The sequence below is a fragment of the Astatotilapia calliptera genome, chromosome 17 (assembly GCF_900246225.1).
Source record: "Astatotilapia calliptera chromosome 17, fAstCal1.2, whole genome shotgun sequence".
Classification (NCBI taxonomy): Eukaryota; Metazoa; Chordata; class Actinopteri; order Cichliformes; family Cichlidae; genus Astatotilapia; species Astatotilapia calliptera.
Genome location: NC_039318.1, coordinates 25,553,949 through 25,580,062, shown reverse-complemented (window position 1 = coordinate 25,580,062; position 26,114 = coordinate 25,553,949). Strand labels below are relative to the sequence as shown.

The window sequence follows — 26,114 nt, the reverse complement described above, 5'->3', positions numbered from 1 at the left end:
GGTTTTGCCGCAGTCTCCGTGACTGTAACATTAGACCTCACTGAAGTCGTCACTTAAAAAGAAGATTGCACGCAGATCTGAGTATACAGCTACAACGGTCTAAACGGATTGCTAGCTACATCTGTAGTTTAGACTGCTATAAGAAATAAAGGCAGTGGGTTGAAAAGCTCAAAATTTCAAGAGTCCTCTTCCAGTTTACCAAAGCAGTACTGTAAAAATGTTGGACAGTTCAAAAGAGGCTCAAATTCAGTGCTGTAAACCGACAGATATATTCCTTCTGTAATTCTATACATTCTTCTTTTAAAACCGCACACCTGCATTACCCATGATGCTAGCTGTAACTAACATAGCCTCAGACTGCTAGCTTCAAGCTGATGATAAGAGAAAGCTAAAGCAGTGTCCAGAGCCCAGATATTTTTCTTTTTCAAACTTCACAGACATTATGCAACTCCCTTGGGCACTTTTTGCTCTCATATATAGTTAGAATCTGATCTGAGACCGTAAACTTTGAAGTGTTTTATCATTAACATAGCTATAAACATATTAGCCATGTTTTAGAATAGCATAGAAAGGCCTTTATTCTCATGCTACATGTACAATGAAATTGTGGTCGCCAGGAAAAAACATTTAAAGGAAAGACAAAGACAAGACAGGGTGTCATGATGCAAGGGGGATCTTCTCACAGATATATATGTATATACTTATGAGAAAAAAAAACAATTGACAAAAAAGTAAGAAGCAGAGAAGTGGATGGAAAGGAAAAGTTGGGGGAAAAGAAGGGAATGAGTCAAAGGATGTGTGCAGGTTACAGTTCTAATTTGCAGACCTGTCCCTCAGGGTTGCCAGGTGTGTGAATGCATAACATGCACTGCCTGAACCCATAGACATATCACCTTCATACCCAGCTCCAGACCTTTCTATCATTCCTTCTCCTTCCTCCCACACACAAAAGCCTTTTACCCCTCCAGATATTTTTTTCCATACATATTTCTCTGTTTCCTTCCCATTCTTCTTTTTTTCCAGGGAGGGGGCTGACTACTTCCTCCAAGGACGCAAGGAAAAAGCAAAACACAAAATCCTTCCCTTCCCCATCCCCCGGGTCTCTGCCTTTTCCCCAAAATAATGCACCACAGGCAAACCTAATCATGGCAAAGAAAGCTTTTTGGGATACTGATTTGTCTTTCCATCAGTCAAAAGAATCTTGCACTTAACCATCATGCATAAAACAATCTGCAGGATAATTCACACCCGGCTGCTTTCTGAGCCTCGGTGCTTGTAGGAGATAAGTGAATTCAGAATTTAGTGGTAGTGGAAAGCAAAATGAGGACTAGGTGAATGATATATTCTCCATTTTCTTTTAAGGGTTTAAGGCCAGCTAAATATTTTATAATTTTTTTTTAGAAGACTCATTCATCACGTAGTTCACATTGGCCAGGGGACTGTTGGAATATGAGGGACGATTCTGTGGCGAGAGAGAGTTATGGAAGGAGTCCAGATATCGGGGCTCATTATCAAGAAGATGGAGAACGCTGGTGATGGAGTTAGAAATGTATGGGAGAAGAGAGTTGAATTGCAGGCACCAGATGAGGCTCCATCTGCATTCAGAGTGGGGTTAAGTAGGAGAAGTTGTCACCATGCACTTTTTGAATTTGCTGGTCAACTTCTTCAATAAACTTTTAAAAACTTTGAAAGTCCAGTCACCTCTTATGGATGGAAGTAAAACTACGTTACAGAACTAAGTTATTATCTTATATCATCCAGGCTTGACCCTGGGGTGGGTGACACCTACATGCTCTTTGTTTTGAGACTGTAGAGTGGTTACTGCTGATGTTGTAATTAGATTTTGCACATATATCTCTAGTCTCCAGAAGATGACCGATTTGGTAGCATGTGAAGGGTCTCCTTGTTACCCAAAAAGTGATAAAAGCTTAAAAGCTTTTCCTTTACCAATTGGAGGGGGGGGGAGTAAGAGCTCTATTCTTTATGCAGAGGGTGAAGAATAGAGCACGACCAGTTTATTGGTGGATTAATCAGCAAGCCGATATTATCTGCCTGTATTAGATATTTGCCAATCTATTGGTATCAGCATTTACAGAGATAGAGAGACACCCTTCAACCATGTTATGCGTGTTGATGTTGCATAGCTTGTGCCCACCAGAGGGCACTCTGCAACCTTAGCTCTGGAGCTCTGGAGCATCACAAACATTAACTAGCCAAGCAGAGTCGGATTGAGTATAAACAAGTACAAAAATATACCTTTAACTAACAAACGTCAGGGAAATTGGTATTAGGTTTAGGTTTTTGTTTCGTAGTTTGTGCTGCGTTTTGCTCTGTATGAGCTGATTGGAGAAGTAATTGGCTACATAAGCTACACCTGGACCCAGTTACCTTGGTTTTAAAAGCGCCCTCCTTTCTACTTTCTACCTCCCTTTTGCTCACTGCCCTGATTTGAATACCAGCTTCCTTAATTAGATCAACTTAGCTACAGCGTGTGTTTTTGAGTTGTTTTGCTTTCTACAGGCCACACACCCATGCATGCCTTACACTGCTGACTTACTGACAAATATTTCTCTTTAATTATGCTACATAAAATAATTTATCCATTACTTGCAACTACCTCATCCACTCTCCCTCTTTTGTTGCAGCTTATGAGCTGGGTTTTGACATTGCGTCTGACAGAAAAATATAATATAAATCAGCCAATATTTCAGAATATCAGATTTTTAATTAAATTCATTTTATTTACATAAAGGAGCTGCATAATGCAAAGTAAAGACCCTACAATAATTCTGAGAAACCATCCAAACTGACCCCCCTAGCAAGCACTTGGAGAGAGCGGTAAGGAAAAACTCCCTTCTCACAGGAAGAACCCGACGGCAGAACCAGGCTTAGGGTGTGGCAGCTGTCTGTTGTGACCGGTTAGGGTGAGGGGAGGAAGACCGGATGAAAAACGCATTGTGGAAGGGAGCCAGAGATTAATGATAACTAATAACTGAACATTTTTAAATAAGCAAACATCAACATGGTCTTAAAATATCATTTGGGGTCATGCATTTCACTGACAGCTAGTTTGCGCAAATTACCAAGAATTTGCATTGCGCTGTATATCATTTCTTGCATCCACTCAGGGTCTTTATGGTTACAATGCAAGGCACACCCTATCATTCTTCACTTCTATTTCAAGTGTGAAAGCAGCAAAGGCACCAACAGTGTACTAAAATAACCCTCTGACACAAAAAAATTAATACATTTAACTAGGTAAAGCTCCATTATTCTGCCTGTCTAAAGTTTAACTATTAATAAACCACATCTGATTACAGGTTCTATATTATCACAACTACAACATATGAAAGACTATTGTACACAAGGACACCCGAGTCGCTTCTGGCCCACAAAATCCAACGTGTGTGTCGGTTATGTGTGGGTGGATATGGAAAGTATACAAGTGCCTGAATACATTATATCTGTATGTACAATGATGATGCATCTACCAGCCAGTAGCACATCACACACTGAGTGTGTGTTCCTATGTGACACAGAGACCATGAGAGAAAAAGACAATAAAAAGGCAACTGTTGGCATCCTTCTGGGAAATGTGTGTATCCCATGGGAGGCTATCAGCTCAAGGTAGTTCACTTCCTGGTTGCATTCCCTCACAGTTAGCACCAAGGAGAGGAAGATGAGTGGGGAAGCAATTACACACCATCACAGCCAAGATAGGTATTTCTGACACACACACACACACGCGTGCGCGAACCGTAAACTCATCACACATACAGGTAAAGGCCAGTGTTATCCACACATATGGTGACAAATTACATAAGACACCTGTGAGAAGCAATATGCCAGGAGAGCACACAATCTGAATTCATATTTAATATTCATACGGGGTCTTTTTGTGACAGGCTGGGGAGGTGTTCAGTCACACACTAATCTGAGGTGATTAGCTGTGGGTACGTGTGTGTGCGGGGGTGAGAAAGAGAAACCGAGGGAGCGCAGCATAATTGGGAAAACTCCATATTTGCATAGACTGGAGATGAAAGAGTTTCTGGAGTTTTTTCATCAATAAACGTGCTAAAGAGCGGTGCAATATGCTTGAAATCACACTCTGCTGCTCGCCTTCTCCGTGTCATTTCATATGTATTTTTCACATGTGCGCTTAGTGCATGTGTGTGCACACAGATAATGTGTACATTAGTGGTGAACATTCATGTTTCTTTAATGTCTATTCTTATTTATACTGCAGTTGAGACACGGTATCGATCTGCACCAGTTCTGAGGGATATATAGGATTATAAAACAAAAATCTAGACACATTACTAAATACATTTAAATGTAAATACTACATTTTTCATTTTGTACACAAACACACACAGCATATGGTACTGAAAAAACAAAACAAAAGTATCTGTTGAGTATACTACAATAGCAGAAGTCCTTCCCCAAACTGTGGTGTTAAATTAGGAAGTGCAATACTAGGCTAAGACACAAAATGAAGAAGAGTTAGTTTTACAACTTCAGGTCTGTAAAGAATATTGTAATTCTAAAAACTAAAAAAAAAAAAAATAAAAATAATTGTGCGACGACATTTGAACCAAAGCTTCAAACAGCCTCATTCTGTGTTGTTATCTAACCACATGTAAATCTGGCTCTCAAGCAAAGCTGGTGCCTAGTTTACCTAATTTTCACAGTTGCAATGAAAATGCCAACTGGAATGTGTAAAGAGGTTTTCGGTTCCTGAGTGCTACTGTCAAAGGTCTAAAGTTTGCAGGTCTATTTGGACAGGAGGAGACAGGAGACATATACAGTAAGTACAGCAGGCCAAAAATACCTAAAAGCAGCACTGCCAATTTTAATGGATGTTTACAAAAGAACTGAGGATTTACTTCCAGAGCAGTGGTTTCGATCATATGTCTCACTGTCTGACGCCTAGTTTGAAAAAACTAAATGTTCACGCTTTTAACACCAAAAGCACCAAAGATACTGAATATATGCACAAACATTTAATTTAAAAGCTCCATTAAAAAAAATCTATGTCCAAAGTAGTTCAAACCAACAAGACACACGCTTACATGCATAATTTCCCTGCAGTGCCCTCCAGCGTAGCCCTTGCCCTAACCACATAACAACATTAGCATTTCTAGCCCTCTTCTCTCCACATCTTATCTACTTCAAAAGCAGCGCTTCATTAAATACTGCCATCTATCAGAGAGCGGGGAGCCGAGTGGAATGCGTGTGTCTCCACAACACATGCAGTGTTATGTGGGGTCACGCACACTTGTAGATTAGTGTGACAGCCTGGACGTCACACCTCTCCCCCCACTCGCCTCTCCTCTGGCTGCTGCCTGTGTGTCTTCTTCACTCAGTATCACCGCGTTTTGCCCTTCAAGACGAGACTCAACATGACCAGAGGGGCAAGTGTGCAAAATCTACTTATGTAAAGGGGAAGTCGTGAAACAATTAAATTAACTCCTGGTAATGGATTTAGCATGCGTTACATTTTTTTCATGACATATTTTTATAGAAAGTTTACTTGAACAAATAACTAATCTTCCAGCTGGCGGTGGTTAGCAGTGTCGCTTCCCAGAAAAAAGGTCCTGGGTTCGAATCCGCTGGCCGAGCCTTTCTGTGTGGCGTTTGCATATTCTCTCTGTGCAAGTGTGGGTTCACTGGCAGTCAAGGGCAGTGAAAGGAAGCATGTTAGGTTAACATTTGAGTCTTAATTGAGAGTAGGCATGAACTGTCAGTCTCTAAGCATTAGCCATGTGATGGGCGAACTGTCAAAAGTGGGCACTGGGATAGGCTCCAGTCGATGGATGAATTTTTCTTTCATCTCAGGCTACATTATGTTTATGTATTTAATATGGAAAGAGCCCAAGTGTCCCAGACTAAATCTAAATCTAGCACATCTTGTTGCCAAATTTGTAATTAATAACTCACCAAATCCCCAAGAGTGTACTCGGGCCCAAAGTTGGCCCGAGTCCCGCTAACCAAAGCTAGATCTCAGCCAGTATTAGTCCTATCCTGCACAGCCAAACTCAAATCAAATCTGGCAGTGATACTACTGTATATTTGCCATCTACTGCCAAAACACTGCACTATTTTAGGTCCGATTCAGTACTTATCTCTCTGCTGAGATGAGACAAGGTGAGCCTATCATAGCTTAATTACTGTGCACATAATCTTGATTCGTTTCTGCACAATATTAACTTTATTTATGTCCATTTCACTTTCTGAACTTTTTTGCCATCGTGTAGTTACAAAAATCCAGTGCAGCAAATTGTCATTAGGCCAGTTTGGAATGTGCGTATGAAGCACATTTTTTTCTTTTATATTTCCCCATTTCTCTAATCTCATTTTCATTATGTTGTTACACACTTCACCATCAAATTGGAGTCAGTAAGTGTCAGGATAAGTGCTTAAGTTCAAGTGGGAACAGCTGTAGTCTGAACACATCTTAACAGATCTAAATCAACGGCACACTGCAGTGCTAATTTACTTATTCATAGTGCTGGTGCAAAGCTGCTAATTCTTAATGCTCAATTTTTGTTTCTATTTGCGGTTTAGCATGTAGCAATCATCATCTGGAGAACACAGCTTTGACACATTTCCCTACACCACTTTATCACCGTTTCACCGGGGACGACACAATGCTACATTTCCTCTTCGAATAGAGGACTCAACCAGGACAACACTAATAAATCCCAGTTTGTACTTGTAGTGGCAGGCGGCGCAGCGGATTCCCCGAATTCCCCATTTGCCACCGTCAACCAACACGATGTTGCACCGACGAATGATGGGTAAAAGATGCTCCTACATACTGATAACAGATGTAGAGCGGCATGAGATGCGAGTCAGAGAAAAAGCGAAAGAGACGTAGAGAGGGGGAGGTGGTTTTTGATAAGATAGGAGAAGGTAGGGAGCAGAGGGAGGAGAAAACGATAAAGGACAACAGTAGGGAGGCTTGATCGTCTGTCTCTGGAGAGGGATAGAGGGAGGAGAGAGATTGTGGAGTGGAGTGAGTGATGGAGAGGAAGCCAGGAAGATATTGACAGAGAATCCAGGGCACCAGATGGAGTGAGCGAGACAAAGGGGAAAAAAGAGCTCGGAGACTGAGACAAAAACCAAAGATTTAGATAGAGAGAAGAACAAAGGCAGACAGAGGCTTAGAGTGCAGCAGAGAAAAATCCAGTGTGTGTCTGTCTGACTTAGTGAATATGGAGGTCTCAGTTTCTTGGCAGAGCGCTGCAGCAGAACTTGGCCCGGACCCTAATGGAGATGTAAGAAGTCTCTGAGTTTGATCTCTCTCTCACACACGCACACACACACCATCTCAATCAGTCTGGCTCCGGACAACCTCAATGCACTGACACCACAGTTAAACCAAACTTAAGCAAAACTTCACTATATAAGTATAGTGCGTAACACAAACGTAGCAGCTTTTCAAGGTCGTGTGGCAACTGAACTTTTTTCAAAAGTAAATACTGACTAATTAAAGTAATGAATAAATACTATTTGTAGCACATATAAGCTTCATGTGGGAACATGTGGGAAAATAAAATCCCAGTAAAGGTATAAATATCTGATTTGGTTGCCAAAATATCAAGAAACAGTGTTTATTAAAGGGAACCCCCTAATTTATGTTTTTCTCCCACTAGCAAACTATGACATCACTGTTGGATGCAATTACAAGAGCGACCAGAGACCCATTTGACCGCAGCCAGTCTCACCCATTAGTGGTGCTGGGTGTGGTCAGAGGTGAAGCAGGTTGAATCTATGAACCACAAACAGTCTGGTGCTAATTACTCTCTAACCATGTTCATAGCTGCATTCATTTGTTTCTCTTGCTTTGCCACAGTAAAGCGTAACAGTAATTATAGAAATATGAAGGCAAATGTGTGGTTTTCATACATTTTTCCATAATTAAATTTAAAAAATGAATACATTAAAAAATAAATAAAAGTGCTTTCTAAACGCACCACCGGTCATTGCCTCGCGGAGTGATATGTACTGTGCTTCAACATAGTATTACCGTGTTATGTGTGTATAACCTCTTAGGTTTTGTGGATGTTATACATGGTTATGCTGAGGATATGTCGGCCAATTTCCACTGGAAATGCGTTTTGGTTAAACTGTCAGCAAGGAATTTGCACTGTTAAATTTTTATATAACTTTAATGCACATTAAAAAAAAAAAACAGCTGCTTGTTTAAGTGAAAATACATTGATGGGTTTTTTTGGTTTTTTGCACTAATAAAGTTGTGGAGTTGTAAAGTATTTTGTCTAGTGTCAATTATATCTCCAGTTATATCGTTATCGCAAATTTTCAAATGTATATCATAATAAATATTTTTGGTCATATCGCCCTGCTCTAATTGTAATGTATTATGATAGTTACACTAATATAATACCTGGTATCTTTTGGAAGAATAGCCTTCATACCACCAACAGGATTCCTGCCATTTGCATGTAAATCCCTTTAATATTTGATCAGTAGCAGCAATTGCACACATCAAAAATTGTTCTTGGTCTAATTAGCATTCGAAGCAAACATATTCAAACCATAATTTTGACTGGTAAAATTTTTAATTACAAAAATGTATAATTCAGTTTGCACAAAATTAACAATTCATTTCTAACAGCAAGAAATGCTCCTTTCAGATGTGTTTGTTAGAATGTCAGTTTTTTATTTCAGCAATTAAATTCCTACTCATGCGATCATTCGAGACATCAGCAATTTTTCATCAATAGAAATCTAGATAATAAAATAATAATAATCCTGGCCAGCTAAAATTAAATTATTGACATGTTGCTTAAATTTGAAATCTAATTTCATATGTTTTCAACACAATTACAAATCAACTCAGATTGTTTTTTGTTTATCATCCAGTCACAAGTGCTAATATATTCAGTTTACCATCATATTTAGTCACGTAAGCACAGCTATTGTTTGCAAAAAGACACAAATCCAATATAAAGTCAATAAGATCAACTGTTCTCAATAGCATAACTATATGTTCTAGCTTTATATGGTTATATACAGTGGGGCAAAAAAGTATTTAGTCAGCCACCGATTGTGCAAGTTCCCCCACTTAAAATGATGACAGAGGTCAGTAATTTGCACCAGAGGTACACTTCAACTGTGAGAGACAGAATGTGAAAAAAAAATCCATGAATTCACATGGTAGGATTTGTAAAGAATTTATTCATAAATCAGGGTGGAAAATAAGTATTTGGTCACCTCAAACAAGGAAAATCTCTGGCTCTCACAGACCTGTAACGTCTTCTGTAAGAAGCTTTTCTGTCCCCCACTCGTTACCTGTATGAATGGCACCTGTTTGAACTCATCATCTGTATAAAAGACACCTGTCCACAGCCTCAAACAGTCAGACTCCAAACTCTGCCATGGCCAAGACCAAAGAGCTTTCGAAGGACACCAGGAAAAGTATTGTAGACCTGCACCAGACTGGGAAGAGTGAATCTACAATAGGCAAGCAGCTTGGTGTGAAAAAATCAACTGTGGGAGCAATCATCAGAAAATGGAAGACATACAAGACCACTGATAATCTCCCTCGATCTGGGGCTCCACGCAAGATCTCATCCCGTGGGGTCAAAATGATCATGAGAACGGTGAGCAAAGATCCCAGAACCACACGGGGGGACCTGGTGAATGACCTGCAGAGAGCTGGGACCAAAGTAACAAAGGTCACCATCAGTAACACACTACAACGGCAGGGAATCAAATCCCGCAGTGCCAGACGTGTTCCGCTGCTGAAGCCAGTGCATGTCCAGGCCCGTCTGAAGTTTGCCAGAGAGCACATGGATGATACAGCAGAGGATTGGGAGAATGTCATGTGGTCAGATGAAACCAAAGTAGAACTTTTTGGTATAAACTCAACTCGTCGTGTTTGGAGGATGAAGAATACTGAGTTGCATCCCAAGAACACCATACCTAATGTGAAGCATGGGGGTGGAAACATCATGCTATGGGGCTGTTTTTCTGCCAAGGGGACAGGACGACTGATCCGTGTTAAGGACAGAATGAATGGGGCCATGTATCGTGAGATTTTGAGCCAAAACCTCCTTCCATCAGTGAGAACTTTGAAGATGAAACGAGGCTGGGTCTTCCAACATGACAATGATCCAAAACACACCGCCCGGGCAACAAAGGAGTGGCTCCGTAAGAAGCATTTGAAAGTCCTGGAGTGGCCTAGCCAGTCTCCAGACCTCAACTCCATAGAAAATCTGTGGCGGGAGTTGAAAGTCCGTGTTGCTCGGCGCCAGCCCCAAAACATCACTGCTCTCGAGAAGATCTGCATGGAGGAATGGGCCAAAATACCAGCTACTGTGTGTGCAAACCTGGTAAAGACCTATAGTAAACGTTTGACCTCTGTTATTGCCAACAAAGGTTATGTTACAAAGTATTGAGTTGTATTTTTGTTATTGACCAAATACTTATTTTCCACCCTAATTTATGAATAAATTCTTTACAAATCCTACCATGTGGATTCATGGATTTTCTCTTCACATTCTGTTTCTCACAGTTGAAGTGTACCTCTGGTGCAAATTACTGACCTCTGTCATCATTTTAGGTGGGGGAACTTGCACAATCGGTGGCTGACTAAATACTTTTTTGCCCCACTGTAACTATTGTGGGATTTAAAATTTTACCCAAATCTTCTAAAATATCTTGCTCATGCAATTCTATAATACCAACTGTGATCATTACAAGAGTATTTCCTTCTTTGTGTTTTCACTGATTCATTGCTTGCTGAGTCTCCCATTTTCCTGCATTGATGCAGTTTAAAACAAGTGCAGGGTCAGAAAATAGCTATGTAAATGAAAGATAATCTTTAACTTTTTTATATTATTGATGCCATCAGCACTATTGCCTCAAAGCAAGAAGGTCTTGGGTTCAAATCCACCAATGATTTCTCTCTGGATATTCCTCCTTCTCTCCACAGTCCAGAGACTTCCAGCAAGCTTTTCAATATATGACCTATGAATAATTTAAAAAACTGAGCAGACCAATCAGCACAAGCACTGCTTAAGCCAAGTTCCATACAGCATCTGGACAAATATATCAATATCATATCTGCAACTGGCAGAGTCCAGCGAGTCTCCTCATTTTATTTTTCTAATTTAGCGGCTTGCCTCTTTAAAAATTCAACTTGTTAAATCATTTTTTTAATTTACCTACAGGTCCCTGAAGACCTGCAGTTGCATGGTCAATGTTATGTAGAACAAAGCCCTGGTGTTGAGGTCTCCATGACAACACACACATTCATGTGATGGGAGTTTCTCCCGGTGAATATATTGGTAATCGTTGGCCTCACTGTGGCTGGATGAATATTTAGGACATGTTAACCAACTGCTTAAACCATATGCACAACAACTAACGACACACAAATACTCTTAAGTTGTGAGTCTGTATGTTTGTGTGTGTGTGCGCATGTGTGTCTATGTCCTTAAATGACTTGCATTCTCCAGAATTAACCTTTGACCAGTCCATGTCGCCTGCACCACATGCAGCTCATCAATTCCTCCATCAGCTCTCACCCTTACTGCTCTGCGCACACAAACACACATCTGTGAATGCTAGCAGTGATTATGCAAGGATAATGGTTATGTCACACACTTAAGTCTCACAAAAAGCCACATCCAAGCACAAAGGGGCTGCTATCCACACTTGGGTTTTGGTTGTGTGATTTCCGTTTCCTGAAACAGAGAGCCGAAGTGCTGCGGCTGTGAAGCAACTTGAGAAAAATAAACAGATTTGTGGGTTTCTTTCTCACTCTTCATCCTCATTGGACAACATGTCATACAGCTACAGACACACACACACACACAGAGCCCCATGCTGTGTGCTAAAAAGAGTGATCCGCCTAAAAACTCCAACACAAGCACGGGAAAGAATCAGAAAATAAAAGCCAGGGAGACCGCCTGTGAGGATGCCAATTAAAACAGACAGCCCATACAGGAGGAGTGTGTGCATGTGTGCCCTCTGGGAGTCACTTCTCTCCTCTTATGGGGTGTCTGTTTGCTAAGGAGAAGGAAAGTAAACACACCTATCCCCCCACCCCCCTCACACACACACACACACGAAGGGCTTTCCCCTAATGTTATTGAGTTAGAGCGAGCGAGAGTGAAGAGGGATCATCCGCCATCTGCCGAATCATGAGTCACTCTCTTTGTGCGTATCAGCTTTCAATCACCATCACCCCATCAGAGTCAATACTCTGTCTCGCATGCATTTATCCTCATTTCTCTTTATGAGGCACCGCACAAAGAAAATGATGTGTACAATAACAGCATGTCATCACAAATTCATCTTCAGTGCTAATATCAGCCCATGTGCAACACTGCTTGAAGTAAAAGTACACATTCTGATACTTTATCCCCTCACAGCAGTATCAGAGACTCACACACTATCATTTTGATTTTTTTTTTTTCTTCATTAAAAAATAAAGACTGTCAACCTGCTTAAATAAAACATTTACAATGCAGCATCTTACTACTTCAAAGAAGACAGTCCAATATAATATAATATAATATAATGAAGCCTTGTTTTTGTATTCAAAAATACTCCAAACGGCTCTTTAATTTATGTTGCTCACCCCCAAAAATCAACTTTATGGAAAAAGTTGGAGTTTTGCTGTTTAGAAATATTGGCCAAATGTATTTAAACCAGTTATTTTTTGCTTTCTCTTCCTTTTTAAGTTCCAATTTCCTTCGGGGCCAACATTCGGGATCAATAAAGTTTTATTAAATTGAACTGAATAAAAAGGAACTATCCACAAAAAAAGAAGAAGCCACCTTCAGAACTTAGCATTGCCATTATCTAGAGATAGTTCTGCTTTGGGGCATTTGATACGCACAGAAGCTGTTTGTCTACCACTATTGAATAACACGTTAACTACATACGTGGCGTGATCAGATTAGATGCTAATGCTCCAACAGGACAAAAATGCACAGCTTCAGCGAAATATATGAAATGAGGACCAGCGCAAACTCTGACAAGTGAAGCTGGCGTGTCACAAGTCCAACAAAAAAATGCACAATGAGTAAGGTAAAAAAAAACACCAAAGAATAGGTTTAAAAGCCAGAAACCAGGACATGGCATTTCATATAAAAAAAGGATATGATAAAAGGTTTTGTCTTCTCTGAACAACTGCCACAAAGAGGAGGCACATTTGTTAAAATTAGACATTGGCCACTCTGAGTCACTGGCTTGGTGTCAGTGCCAGGACTGATTTGATTAAGCAGCTCAGCTTTCAACCAGACATGACCAATCCCCGAGGTCTGTTTTTCATATTCACAAAACTCTGATGTGCCACTAATACAGGCTCTCTGTAAATTATGCAACATTATGTAACGTAAATATTACAAGGACGTGCAGCTGTAAGTGTTTCGGGGATGGTTTTTATTATTTATTGTTCCCTCCCAGCACAGACAAACCAGCCACCGTGTACAGTACGGGTCATCTAGATGAGAATGTGGCCCATTAAAGAGTGATGAGATCATCCACTATTGATTTTCCACCGTGCACGTGTGTTCATGTGGAGCACTCCACGCCACAAAACTGCAGCAAAGGATCGCCTTCTCTACATCCTCCTCTAGTGTGTTTATACAGTACGTGTGCGCCTAATGTTCGTGTCCCACTTGGCGGTTTAGTGCGATTCTTTCAGAGGAACCTCATGACTTAGGAATGCCGTGAATGGCTCAGAGGCCTTAAGATGGGAAAGTATGCATCGATTTTGGAGATCATTCCCACAACATTAGCCTGCACTCGCTCCTCCGATCACTATGACCTCTCTGTTGACTCATTCATCTGCTAAAGCACAAAAAGCTCTCTATTAGGAGGTGTGTCACACATCTGGTCACACACACATGACTCTAACAAGACTGCCACATCTGTGCGTGTCTGCGTGTTTGTGTGTGTGTAGCCTATGGGAGTTTTCAGGCATCTCCTCAGGGGCCTGTGTCTTGATTGAATAAAAGTCAAGTATGTGTAACAGCAGACATAACTCACTGAAAATGACCTGTAGACATACAGTATTTCCACCCATAATGCATCTGACTGACCTCGACTTCACCCTTCAAATTAATCATGTTTCATTCTAGCTACTGCGCTTTGTTTCTCATGCTGTAATGACCTAAACACTCCACCTCTTACCACCCCCACCCCCTCAGTGGAAAATCTGGCTTTTCACTCTTCGATAAATTAAACTCCCAAACCTAATTCATAAAGTAAACACGATACGGAACAATGTGTACAGTTCTAGGACATCAGAGATGAGATACAGACAGTAATAAACTGGGTGTCGTTGTTTAGTTAAATCCCTTTTATCAACACACATTTTTGTAGACAGGATAAAGAAACGCCATCGTCCAAACTAATGTTAATTTACTTTTAAATATGACAAAACGAAGAATCCATAACACAGCACCATGAACAGGGTTTCGGGCATACGAAGGGAAAGTCCACACAGAAACAGAGTAGCAGAGATGCACTAACCAGAAAGCATGGAAATCAAATCAATCAGTCAATGAAATTCAGTGACGTGTAGTGGCGACAACCAAAATAAATATTAGTAATGTGAATTGGGTATATCCCAAGTTAAACGTCTTAAATTTACCAATGTACAACATCCCAACTCTCACCTATGGTCACAAGTTCTGGGTAGTGAAAAGCAGGAAAAACTCCTAATTTGGCAAAGCAACTTAAAGCCCAATATCCAGACCTCTTCTGAGAATTCAAGGGGAGTTTTAATTCAACATGATCAATGAGCTTCTTCTGATGGATGGCAGAGCTCAACATTAGGGATAAGGTGAGGAGCTTGGCCATTCGGAAGGAGCTCAGAGTACAGCTGCCGTTCCCCAACATTGAAAGGAGCCAGTTGAGGTAATTCGGGCATCTGACCAGAATGGTGGCAGGTGCCTCACAGGTGAGGTGTTCTGGGCATGTCTCACCTAGAGGAGGCCTTGGAGCAGACCCAGGACACGCTGGTGAGATTATATCTCATGGCTGGTTTAGAAGACTTGGATAAGTGACAGGAGGAGGATGGATGGAGGTTATGTTTAAGTACACTGAGTAATCATTTTGTTGAAGTATCCGATTGGCTATCGAGAATCATGTAATTCTACTGGCATCCATAATGACTACATTTCTGGTATCGCGACATCTCTTTTGCAGATACGATCAGCTGAAACGAGTTTCCTGTGTTGGTTGCTTGGCTCAGCATTAGAGATGAGATGATGAGCGCAGACATCCGCAGGGAGCTCAGAATAGAATCACAGTGAGAGGGTTTGGGCATCTGATCTGGTTGCCTCCCTGATGCCTTCCTTTGGAGATTTTCCTCACCTATCTAGAGAGACACCCTCAGAACTCACTGAAGAGATTATATAATTCATCTAACACTTCATGGGAGCACTTTGGGATCCCCGAGGATGAACTGGAATAGCATGTAGCTACTACAACCAACTTTGCATAAGCAGAAGATAATAAATGTATGGTTGTGTGGATGGATTACTCTAACGAGACAACATCCTCTCCAATTGTGAACGTTCAGTCAGCCGGCTCCTGTCCTCACACACTCGTGTTTCACTTGCCGGCTCTCTACTACAGAAGACTTTTGCCACCAATGAACCAAAAAGAAGAACAAGAGCGAGCAAACAGGTTCACCAACTCCTTCCTCTACCTAAACAAAAAGTCAGTTACTTTATTATCTCAGAGAGGAAATTAGCATCCAAAAACAGAAGAACACAAATACATGGGATCAACTAAATGCAGAACATGACCACAGGTATCATAATGAGGAGTGAAGCAAAAATCTGTCCTGTCTTGATCACAACTTGTTGCAGCCAGCGGGGAGCTTCTCTCTCTTTTTCTATTACATGTATTATTCACACAACAAGGGCTGCAGAAATTATCACCAACTGCACATAACAGACACCATGTGCTGTGATTCCTCTCTGTGCTTTTACACTTGGGCTGAATGTCTCAAAGCACGGCTGTCTCTCCCATTTCTTTGGGTTGTGAAGACACTAATCTTCAGATCTGGCTGTCTTCGAATGTAGCTAACGTCTGACTAATTAAACAGAACTTGAATCACGATGTCTCTATTTGAATAAGGACTCTTTAAGACCCTGACAGAGGTGCTGACACCTGTAGTGGACTGGTTTGTCTTCCCCCTGCAAGCATGCGACCTTATCCCAGTCATGAGACGTTCTGCTCGGGAAGCCTGAGGCTGTACTCTTCCCAAACGCCCCCCTTCTTTGATCTCCTAATCACCTGGCTCAGCCTGGGCCCGAAAAGCGAGCAGGGAGCGGCTGCAGGGGCAGGAGGAGGACAATAATAACCACAGCAGTTGCTCTGGAAGGGAGATTTAAACCTTTTTTTTGGGGGGGGGGGGGGGGGGTCATTTAAAGGTTGTAGTTTCACGCTACAATGTGATCACGCCCCAGCATACCGAAACTAATGAATTTACCTGTTATGCATCATTCAAGGTTACAAGGTGAAATCTGGAGCCTCTGAACACAGTGCCACCTGTTAACCTGACAACAAACAGCATTTCCTGACACCGCTCACGTACCTCTTCGTGTTTGAAGAAGCAGCCAGTTCGAGTGAAATCCACATCCCCTTTTGTTACAGGATCCAGTGTTTGTTTACCATTTGTCTTCTCACAAAGAAGCACATGAATGCTGCAGAGCAGCTTCAAAGCCAACTTGGACGCTGTGCCTGTCAGGCCTTCCCAGCATCATGTAAAAAAATAAAATAAAAGGCCATGGTGCGATATAAATACCACACCGGCATCAGTTTAGCAATAATAATATTTTCCCGGAAATACCTCATAGCTGCACAAAAACATATATAAAACAGACTGAACTGAAAATTACAAACACTTGCATTCTGTTAGTGTGTGGAACTCTCTCGCCCTCTCTAAACACTCGACCCAGTCGTGGGATCAGCAGAGGACAGGAGCTGACTCCCCATTAAACTGTCACATATTGACAAATTCTGCCTGGGATAATAGGGTGCTGTGTCTAGTTATGATTTGGCCTGATGCTCGTTTGTGTGGCTTTAAAAGTGCACTTTGCTTCACATGCTGGTCTCTGGACTTTGCATAACATTCCTCTTCCCCTCCTGTGTCAAGCAGGGTTTTGCAACCGAACACGAAGAGCCCCCTAAACACCCCTATTGTCTCCGAGAAGCCCTGTGGTGGTACCGAGCAGCTGACACAGTGTTCAGTGCGGAGGTCTTTTTCTGCAGCTCAGAGGAGGGCTGGCTGACTGGAGCTGCGGTTTCTTGGCTCATTTCTCGTGCACTGACCTGAGATGAAGCTAAAATGTGCCTAATTTTTACAGAGTGGACCCCTCCACCCTGTGGAATCCCCTCCAGCACTCCCCCCTCCGGGGTTCCCCGCCCCTCCGGACATTGTTGCGGTCATGGGAAGCAAATTCAAGCAGGCTGCTTACCTTAGTAGGTTGGGCAGAGGGATGGAGCCGGAGCCTGACCCCAGTATTCCCTTCTTTCCGCTCAACAATTTCTCCACCAAGGCGACATTCCCAGTCCGGGCGGCTTCCAGCAGCTCCTGCTCCTTCCCCATCCCGGACACAAGTTTGCAACGACAAGGAAATAGAAATCCAACAAATCTCCCATATACGCCTCCTTTCCTCCCACCCCCGACACCTTTCTTCACTGTCTGGTGTGGGAAAGCATCAGAAAGGATTCCTATCACTGCATGCTGCTGCTGCTGCTGCACGGTGGAAATAGGTGTTACTGATGCTGCAGATCAGCTCTGGCGCGCACTGCTCTCCTAAGTTCACGGGCATGCACGGGTCCGCTTCACTGCACTTCTCCCCGGTGCAGTGCAATCAGGAGCAGCGGGGAGAACCGAAGCGAATCCCTGAAGTGTGAAGTGAAGAGTAACCAGGGTTTAAAAGAGAGAGGGGGGACAAAAAGGAAAAACAAACTCCTTCTCACTCCCAACTCTCACTCCCCTCCGCTTCTCGTCTCTGACGCTCCTGCCGGTAACAGCCGGGAGGTGAAACTCCATCCGCCGCCACAACAAGCTGTCCTTCCCCCAGCTGCACTCCTCTCCTGCGAACCAAGCGCACTGCCCGGTGCTTTTCTGTGTCGCCTGAACCTCAACGTCAACTCACCTGTCGTCAAACACTGGGCTTCCTTTTCCTGCTTACAAAATAAAACAACTTATTTTATTCTCATCCTAAATCCTTCTACATCTCACACTTGAGTGGTTTTGGATCCAGATAAAGCTGGAAGCCAGCAAAAAAACTTCTCCAAATCGAGAAGATTAACTGCTGTTATGGGGTACAATAGCTACATTATGGAGACAGAATTTAGGTTGAATAAATACCGACTTGTTTAGATCTATTTTGAGGCCCGGTAGATACTTTATGACAGTATTTAGGAGAGCAAATTGCTCTTTAGCTTTCAATATAAGCAAAGCACAATATGATTATACACCCTAAACAAAGCAGCAGAACTCATTTGGGGCTAATCATTTATACAAATAATCACTATTATTTCTGAGCCATGTTTACTTCTGCTGCACTTATTCCCAAACACATTTACTGCTAAATTAGTACTTTTTTAATGGCCCCCTGGAGTACTGGGTCCCCCTGGGGTAATCGGCTGTTAATTAGAAGCCTTCTTTCAAATCCTTTTTGCTTCTGGTGCTTACTAATAAACACTCTGGAGATAAAATAAGCTAAAATCATTATGCTATTCCTGTACGGAAGAGAATCTAATTAGATTTTGTCCCTTATCACTTATGCGATGCTAAGCCTTTATTTTGAAAGCACTCCTGCTGTGCTTCCTCTGTTACCACGGGTTACCTGACTGGCAGACTTACTGTACAGTCTGGGCGTGGATGACGATGCTACAGCACCAACGGGAGGCTATGCCTTTGTTAGGTTCACACTCGCAGCAGCCACCGGCAGTAGCAGCCGCTGCCGCTCTCACACCTCAAACTTATTCTGGCACACTTGCACATGCGCACTCCTCCTCTGTGCGGACAGTGTATTCTCGTCACTGCTGAATAGATTTAGAAGCAGGTGAGCTCCTAAAATATCCCGCAGTCATGCTAGAGCAGAGTTTGTGTGAATGCAGAGGAGGGATTTGTCGTTTTTTTCTCTTATGTTTGCTGATGTGACAGCCTGGGAAACTGAGACTCCCTCCACCCTCTCCACTGCGCCCCCACTCTGCAGGTCGGTGCAAGCTTGGACCTGCTAAATTGGAATTTAGAAGCAAATGTTGCCTTTAAGCACTCCACCTGCAGCTGCAGTGTCACCTGTTGATCTGAAATCAGGTCAGCAATAGCAGATTTCGGCAGCGATGGGGGAAAACAAGCTCTTTGTTCGCACAGACTTATGATATTACTGTCATCCTTGCACCCACATGTTAGTGATTACATGATGCTGCTCAGTGAGAGAGCTGGATCAAGCCTCTGCTTGCACAGGTTACTACTATTATTGATTATACAGTATTTATGTGACATACATATCCCAGTAATGTGTAGGTCTGCAGATGTGAAATAATCATTTAAAAACACATGTCATCATGATCACATGTTGTTTACTTTGTGAACATGTAGAAGCTTAGGCTGGTGGAAATGTATGGTGGCCCTGAGGTGCCAAATGCATACATAAATTGCTTTTTACAAAAAACAAAACAAAAACTCATGAAAATACAGGTGCTACTTCATGAGATATTCTCACTGGTCACTTCATTAGGTACACCTTATTGGATTGGGTCCCTTTTTATCTTTGTAGCTGCCTTAATTGTTTGTGGTACACCCACCCAACAAGTTGCTGGAGACACTCCTCAGAGATTTTGGTCCGTACTAACACAATAGGATCCCATAGTTGATGCAGACTTGTCTGCTGCACATGCATGATGTGAATTTCCAGAGATGCTCTGTTGGACTGAGAGCTGGTGATTGTCAAGGCCATTTGAGCACAGTGAACTCATTGTTATGTTTAAGAAACCAGTTTGAGATGATCTGAGCTTTGTGACATGCATGGTGCCATCCTGTTGGAAGCAGCCTTCAGAAGATGGGTACACTGATCATAAAGAGATACTCAGGTATGTTTTGGTGTTTAAATGATGCACAGTTGGTACTAAGGAGCCCACAGTATGCTGAGAAAGTATCCCTCACACCATTAAATTACCACCAGTCTGAACCGTTGATTCAAGACACGATGGCAATACTTTAGCTTTCTGATCTTAGAATGTTTTTCAGTCTATTATTGTCTGCTTTTAGCGAGCCTGTATGAAATACAACCTCAGTTTTCTGTAATTAGCTGATGTACCTAAGTGGCCGAAGAGTCTATATTAATCTTGTTCAAAGTAGTGAACCTACCAGCAGACTGTCATTTCCTTCCTCATAAGAGGTGCCACTAGTATGACTGAAAACAATAGACTGCGTGGCACAAGCTGAAATTGAAATGCTCCTCTTAAAAAAAGACCAAAAAAAACCCATTTCTTCTGCAATACTATAATGCTTCTATAATAATTCAGTTTTTTTATTAAACCTGCACACTATCATTGTATAAAATATCACAGGATCGCTCCAACGCTGAACTAAAACCAGAGGATGAAACAGTGAAGAGGCAGCTGCAGCCACACTGGGTGTTGGACACAGATTTTGCACTTCGCACTCAGCCGAGACTCAACCTGATGCCCCTCTTGTTCATCCTATTTCCCACAATCCTGCCGCACATGGAGCTGGCAATCCTTGCACTCTGCTCAACACACACACACACACACGCACGCACGCACGCACTATATAAGTGAACGTGTAAACTTTGCTTACATAAATGGGTCTGCACTGTGACGTAGCTGTCATCACAGACACATTAAGCTGCAGTATGTAAACAGCAGAGGAGAGCAGAACTTTTCTGTCTCTTAGACACACACACTTGAACACTTAATGTCCTTCTATGACTCACTGCACTTCTCCAGCCATAAAATGTCATGACCATTTATGTTCACAAAGACCAAACGCTCTGCTGCAGCGCTTCAGTGCAGCACGTTTGAGCCGACAAAGTGGCTGCACTCTTATTTAAAGAGCTTCACCCTCCAAGCTTCAATATTTAGCAGTATTTCTTACACTTACTCACACACACACACACACACTCACACTCACACACACACACACAAATGAATGAGCAGTTAGGGTAAGTTATGTTGCGGTTGTGCTGTCAGAATGAATTTTTATGTGTTTTTAATTTGTTATTTTTCACTTAAACTGCATATAAACATGTGTTAGATACGTTTGACACCAGCGTGCCTGTTGTATTCATCCAGCCAATTTTTTTAGCACCTACATAAATTTACCTCTCAAATCAAGTCACATACATTTTGTTAAAAGCCTTTTCAATTTGTGTGAGAATCAATCAAAAAGGGGCAGTCGTTAACCTAACTTTGACCCTTGAAGGGTCACCGGTGTCTTGGTGATTTTTAGGAGGCCAACAATGCTGCTGTGTAAATTGTAGATGTATGAGCTATACGGCTGTGCTTCAAAAACAACACATTTTCACATACAAAAAAATGAAATATGTAGTGCTCCTGTATAGGCTGAGATAAAGTGTAGAAATAGCAGAAATCGCTGAAGCACTAAAAGACCAGGAGAAACTGCCCATTTTAGAAAGACAGTTTCTTAGGTTTTCACAGGAAAGCAAAGAAACTATAAAGCTCCAGTATTAAATCAGCCAATGTGGTTTTTCTCTTATTAGCCAACAGTGATTAAAGTCCAGCTTTTAAAGTTTGGTAGCTAAAGAGGGAGCCTCAATAGTCTGAAGCTGAAGACGACAACTATTTGACAAGGGATAAGACAAAGACGCGTACATATAAACATCTTTCTGCCCCTGCTGGATTCAAACTATCATACTGTAACAGTGCTAGGTTAATGCAGTGTTAAAGAGTCGGAGTTAACGTTTGGTAAAACTTTGTGCTATGGCGCTCATTTTCTATTTGTTTATTACATAGTTGTCATACAATTATAATGCCCTACTAAGCATAATCATGTTCTATGCACACCCTCTGGGCCATTAACTAAATAGAAACTTCACCATCGAGCCAGAAACAGTCATAGAGACTGAAATTGGAGCTCTTAATGCTTGTAGTTTAGTTGCATAAAAATAGGCTGCGTTTTTTTTTTAAGCGCTATTAAAGGAAATATCTACTCTCACAGTTCCTCCACCTTAAAAGGCCCAGACGGAGCAAAGCATGGTAACATTGTATTCTATGAAGGAAAACTCTTATTTAATGGCCAAATAGAGAAAGCAATTAATATGGGATTGATAGTGAGTTTAATAAAGAATGAATAGGCAACTAATAAGCAATGAGGTAATGGTGAATATGTTGATCTTAATATTTTAGATCAACATATTCACCATTATAAAAACATTTTAAAACATAGCTCAGCGTTTTTGTCTTTTTCCAAAACAAATGCTCACAGACCGAAGAACAACGTCAGTGTGTTTTGTTTGTTCATGGCAGTTTGTGTTTCACATTTTTAAGTAATGAGCTTTAGACGTAGGCACGGGAAGTCTCATAATGAGCCGAGAAAGATGTCTGCAAAGAACTTCACACCCGACACTTAGAAAAAGTGAAACCTTTTCAGTCGGATACCTTTTATTATTGTGAGTATTTCAGCAGCTTTGACAGACAAAAATACAACTTATTATTACGTGTGTATTTTTTCTTTTTTTAAGATAGTTTTTCCCCCCACGGGGGGAAAAAAAAAGTCTAGGAAAAATGGGCCAAAATAACGCAGACGTAAAGTAAAACATTCCTCTTTAAGAAGACAGCTCTGTTAAAAATCTAATTTCAAGTCTGAATCGCTCATTCGTGGAGGCAACTAGCTGTGTTTCAGGAAACCAAACAAATCAAAACATTGTTTTAAATTAAAAAGAAAAAAAACAAACATCCTGAAATGAATAAATGCACCTTCAGACCGATTTAATGTTCCGAATCCACAGACACCAAAAACTATCCTTTTGTGCTGTGCCGAAGCATGTGCTGTTAGAAAAGTCACTCCCCCTAAAGTAGCCGCACAAGCGTGAGGCATGGGCACATGAACAGATAGTCTTTGTGCGTCCACGGAAAATAAAATAAAATAAAATTACATTAGATGGCAGATTAGAAAATTCACATAAAGACAGACACACACACACACACACACTTACACTTAAGTAATCAGGCAGCTTTACGGTGCCCTAATTTTCCTCTTTTCTCAGAGTGGATGTTTATTTCCACTGTCTCTACTCGTCGGCTCAACTTTTCTCTCACAGTTCTGATTGTTGTATTTACATTGCCTCAGTTTTAAAAGTGCAGCACATGTTAAGGAGCTATTTACACATAATTAAAAAAAATAAAATAAATGGGAATGGGTGCGGGCGGGGAGGAACAGACTGGTGTCAAAGCCATGGAAATTCACACTTTACTTGTAAAGAAATGCTTGTTCTGACTGAGACATACACTCATTCAACTGAATCACTGCAAAATCATTCAAAGTTCTGTAGAAAATAGTTATGTGTTCCCATTCTTGCACAATATACACTGTACACGCTGCGAGGACGAGCAGGAACATGATTCGTCGCTCCCCTCTGAATATGAAAGCGCTGGATTACAAATCGAATTTCAGCGCAGTGCAAAGTAAGACATTCCTCTGAAGATACGACATTCAGCGTTTCCCCATGCCTACAGGTCTGAGTGACGCTCACTGACGAAAAGCTGGGATGCTTTTTTTAATTGAAACTTGAACAACAGAAGCAGGTTTCTGGGAATGGTTTTCTGTAGGCACGACCAAAGTTAGAAATCTCATCCTCTTGCTGTCTCACACAAACACACAAAGGTGCGCATTTTATCCTTCTTAGCGCTGCAAACGTGTGAATTGTCCGCAATTAAAAGTGGAAAACAAAACAGATGACGAGTGTGTAAAAATGCGTTTTCTCAGAGTCGTCAAAGACTCGGGATTGTTTTATTTGTATAAGTCTGAAGTCACGCGGTGGCTCGTGAAAAGGGAGCCCCCATTGTAGTTTAAAAAAAAAAATCATGTTCTTTTCCTTCTCATTTTGCGAGACTTGTAGGGTCTTCGAGAGTGGCGGTCTAGCTGGTGCTGACTTTGAGGTTCTTCAGTCGGTGAAGCAGCGAGTCCTTCTCCATCTGAGCCTCAGCCAGCGCCATCTTTGCCCGGGAAAGCTCCACCTTTAAACACTCATTCTCTTCGATCAGCATCTGAAAGAAGAAATAAATAAACATCACAATCTGCCCCACATACAGAATATGGAACATTTCATCCTTCATTGACCGCTGACATTCTCAGCAGTTCAGTTGCTGTTAATCAGCCAGCTCCAACCATTCCAGTCTCAGTTTCCCTACAGGTATGGAGTCGTTCAGGTGTCTCATCGGTAGGCTTATTATACCCTCCCAGGGATCGCTGCTTATACAAAAACTTAAGAGAAATACTGCTTCTTTGGAAAGTTGGGCTGAACAGAAAACATAACGACTGCAGCAAGTTTTACCACAAAGAGGAAGAAGAACAAGCAACGGCTACAGTGAACAGTTTCAGGGGCTTTTCGTGTCTGATTCCACTGAACTATAGTGTGGCTTTTGCACATAATGACTTCTGTCTTTTAGCCGTGACCAAAAAGCCAGATGAGACAATAGGTCTTAGCTGCCTACAGTATGATGTAAAATTCTTGAGTCATTTCTCATTTCTTTTTATTGTGCTTGCAAAGAGACAGATTTTGTGGTAATATTTCAAAGCAGTCTTAATCAATAGAAGAAATGGACAGAGACCATTTAGACTCTTTGTTACTAACATCCAGTTTCAAAAACACAATTTGTTCATCAACAGTAGCTTTGCACCTACAGGGTGATCCCCAGAGAGCTATTAGCTAAAAGCTCAGTGTATCTCAGCACAGTGTGCAGTGTGTCTTTAAAAAAATTGGAGGAACTTGAAAAAGTGGAGGACAAAAGGGGAAGAGAAAAAAAAAAGCTATCTATATATGAAAGTCATCATCTCCTTAAGAAATAGGAAAATATCCAGTCAAAACCTGAAACAGGACCTGAGAGATGCATCTGACCCTTCAGCTGATCCATCTACTGTTCACTGACGCTTCATCAGAAATGGTCTCACCATCCAATATCTGTATCTGGAAAGCACCTGATTGGCAGTGGGTTCAGACTGGCCTCCTCAGAGCCTGGACCTTACCATTACTGACGCAACATGGGATCATTTTGACAAAGAACAAAACAAAAGGCAGCTAATATCCAAGCAAGAACTTTGAATGTCCTTCAAGAAGCCTGGAGAACTATTTGTGAAGACTACTTAAAGAAATTACAAGAAAGTTTGCTTAAGAGAGTTCAGGCTGTGCTGAAGAATAAAGGTGGTCAATAAATTGCTGCACCTAATTTCCATTTTTCCAGCAAAAATAAATGCAGAGAGACTCAAGACTTTAAACAGTATTGTAATTCCAAACAGACCCTCGCCGTGGGATAAAGTTTAAAAGGTAATTTAGCTATTTTGGTGGCAATGAATAAGCATCGAGTAGATTGTAGATCTGGCTGAAAATGCAATGCTTTTCCTAAGTTTCTAAATATCACTCCCACTGTGAAACAAGCTGAAGCCAAACACAGAACTGGAATAGCTTTACCAAAGCAAAACCTGGCACACCATGCTTCAGCCTCCAGAATGATCAGAAAGAAACAACATTCTCATTTGGAGCTGTTTGTAGGAGAAAATGACAAAGAAGAAGAACAAAAACATGAACATCAACACTGTTTGCACATGTGGTGTTTGTTTATTTTTGCCTCTATGCTCTCTTTCCACTGTGTTTTGCCGTATTTCTCACCTTCTCCTTGTCAGATGGAGGGGGGCTTGTAGGCGGAGCCTGAGTCTGCGTCGCCTTTGAAACACCACAGATGCCGCCCACAGTCTCAGGGACTGGACTCAGAGAGCTGTCAATCACTGAGGCCGCTTGCTTGGGTTTGGCCTCTCCTGCTCTATCCACTGCGAGGAAAAAGAGAGAGGGAGAAGAGGAGGGAGTTCGGATGTGTGGATGCAGCGAGCGTGGACTTTA

General features: G+C 41.6%; 2 protein-coding genes across 9 annotated transcripts in view; both read right to left on the bottom strand.

Moving 5' to 3' along the window:
- The window catches only part of anks1b (ankyrin repeat and sterile alpha motif domain containing 1B), a 282,958-nt gene extending 264,834 nt beyond the window's left edge, over window positions 1-18,124 (bottom strand). For 3 of the 5 annotated variants that reach the window (XM_026146084.1, XM_026146081.1, XM_026146083.1), the window contains exon 1: window positions 17,478-18,124. In XM_026146084.1, coding sequence (XP_026001869.1) covers window positions 17,478-17,608 — 131 coding nt within the window. In that variant the 5' untranslated portion in view covers window positions 17,609-18,124. The remainder of the gene's footprint in view (window positions 1-17,477) is intronic. The other 2 variants (XM_026146086.1, XM_026146087.1) reach the window with 1 other exon arrangement.
- Window positions 18,125-23,967: 5,843 nt separating this feature from the next.
- Window positions 23,968-26,114, bottom strand: part of bltp3b (bridge-like lipid transfer protein family member 3B) — a 31,449-nt gene continuing 29,302 nt past the window's right edge. For all 4 annotated transcript variants that reach the window (XM_026146437.1, XM_026146434.1, XM_026146435.1 and 1 more), the window contains 2 exons: window positions 25,887-26,044; window positions 23,968-24,267 (listed from right to left, as the gene is read on the bottom strand). In XM_026146437.1, the coding sequence (XP_026002222.1) occupies window positions 24,139-24,267; window positions 25,887-26,044 (287 nt within the window). In that variant the 3' untranslated portion in view covers window positions 23,968-24,138. The remainder of the gene's footprint in view (window positions 24,268-25,886; window positions 26,045-26,114) is intronic.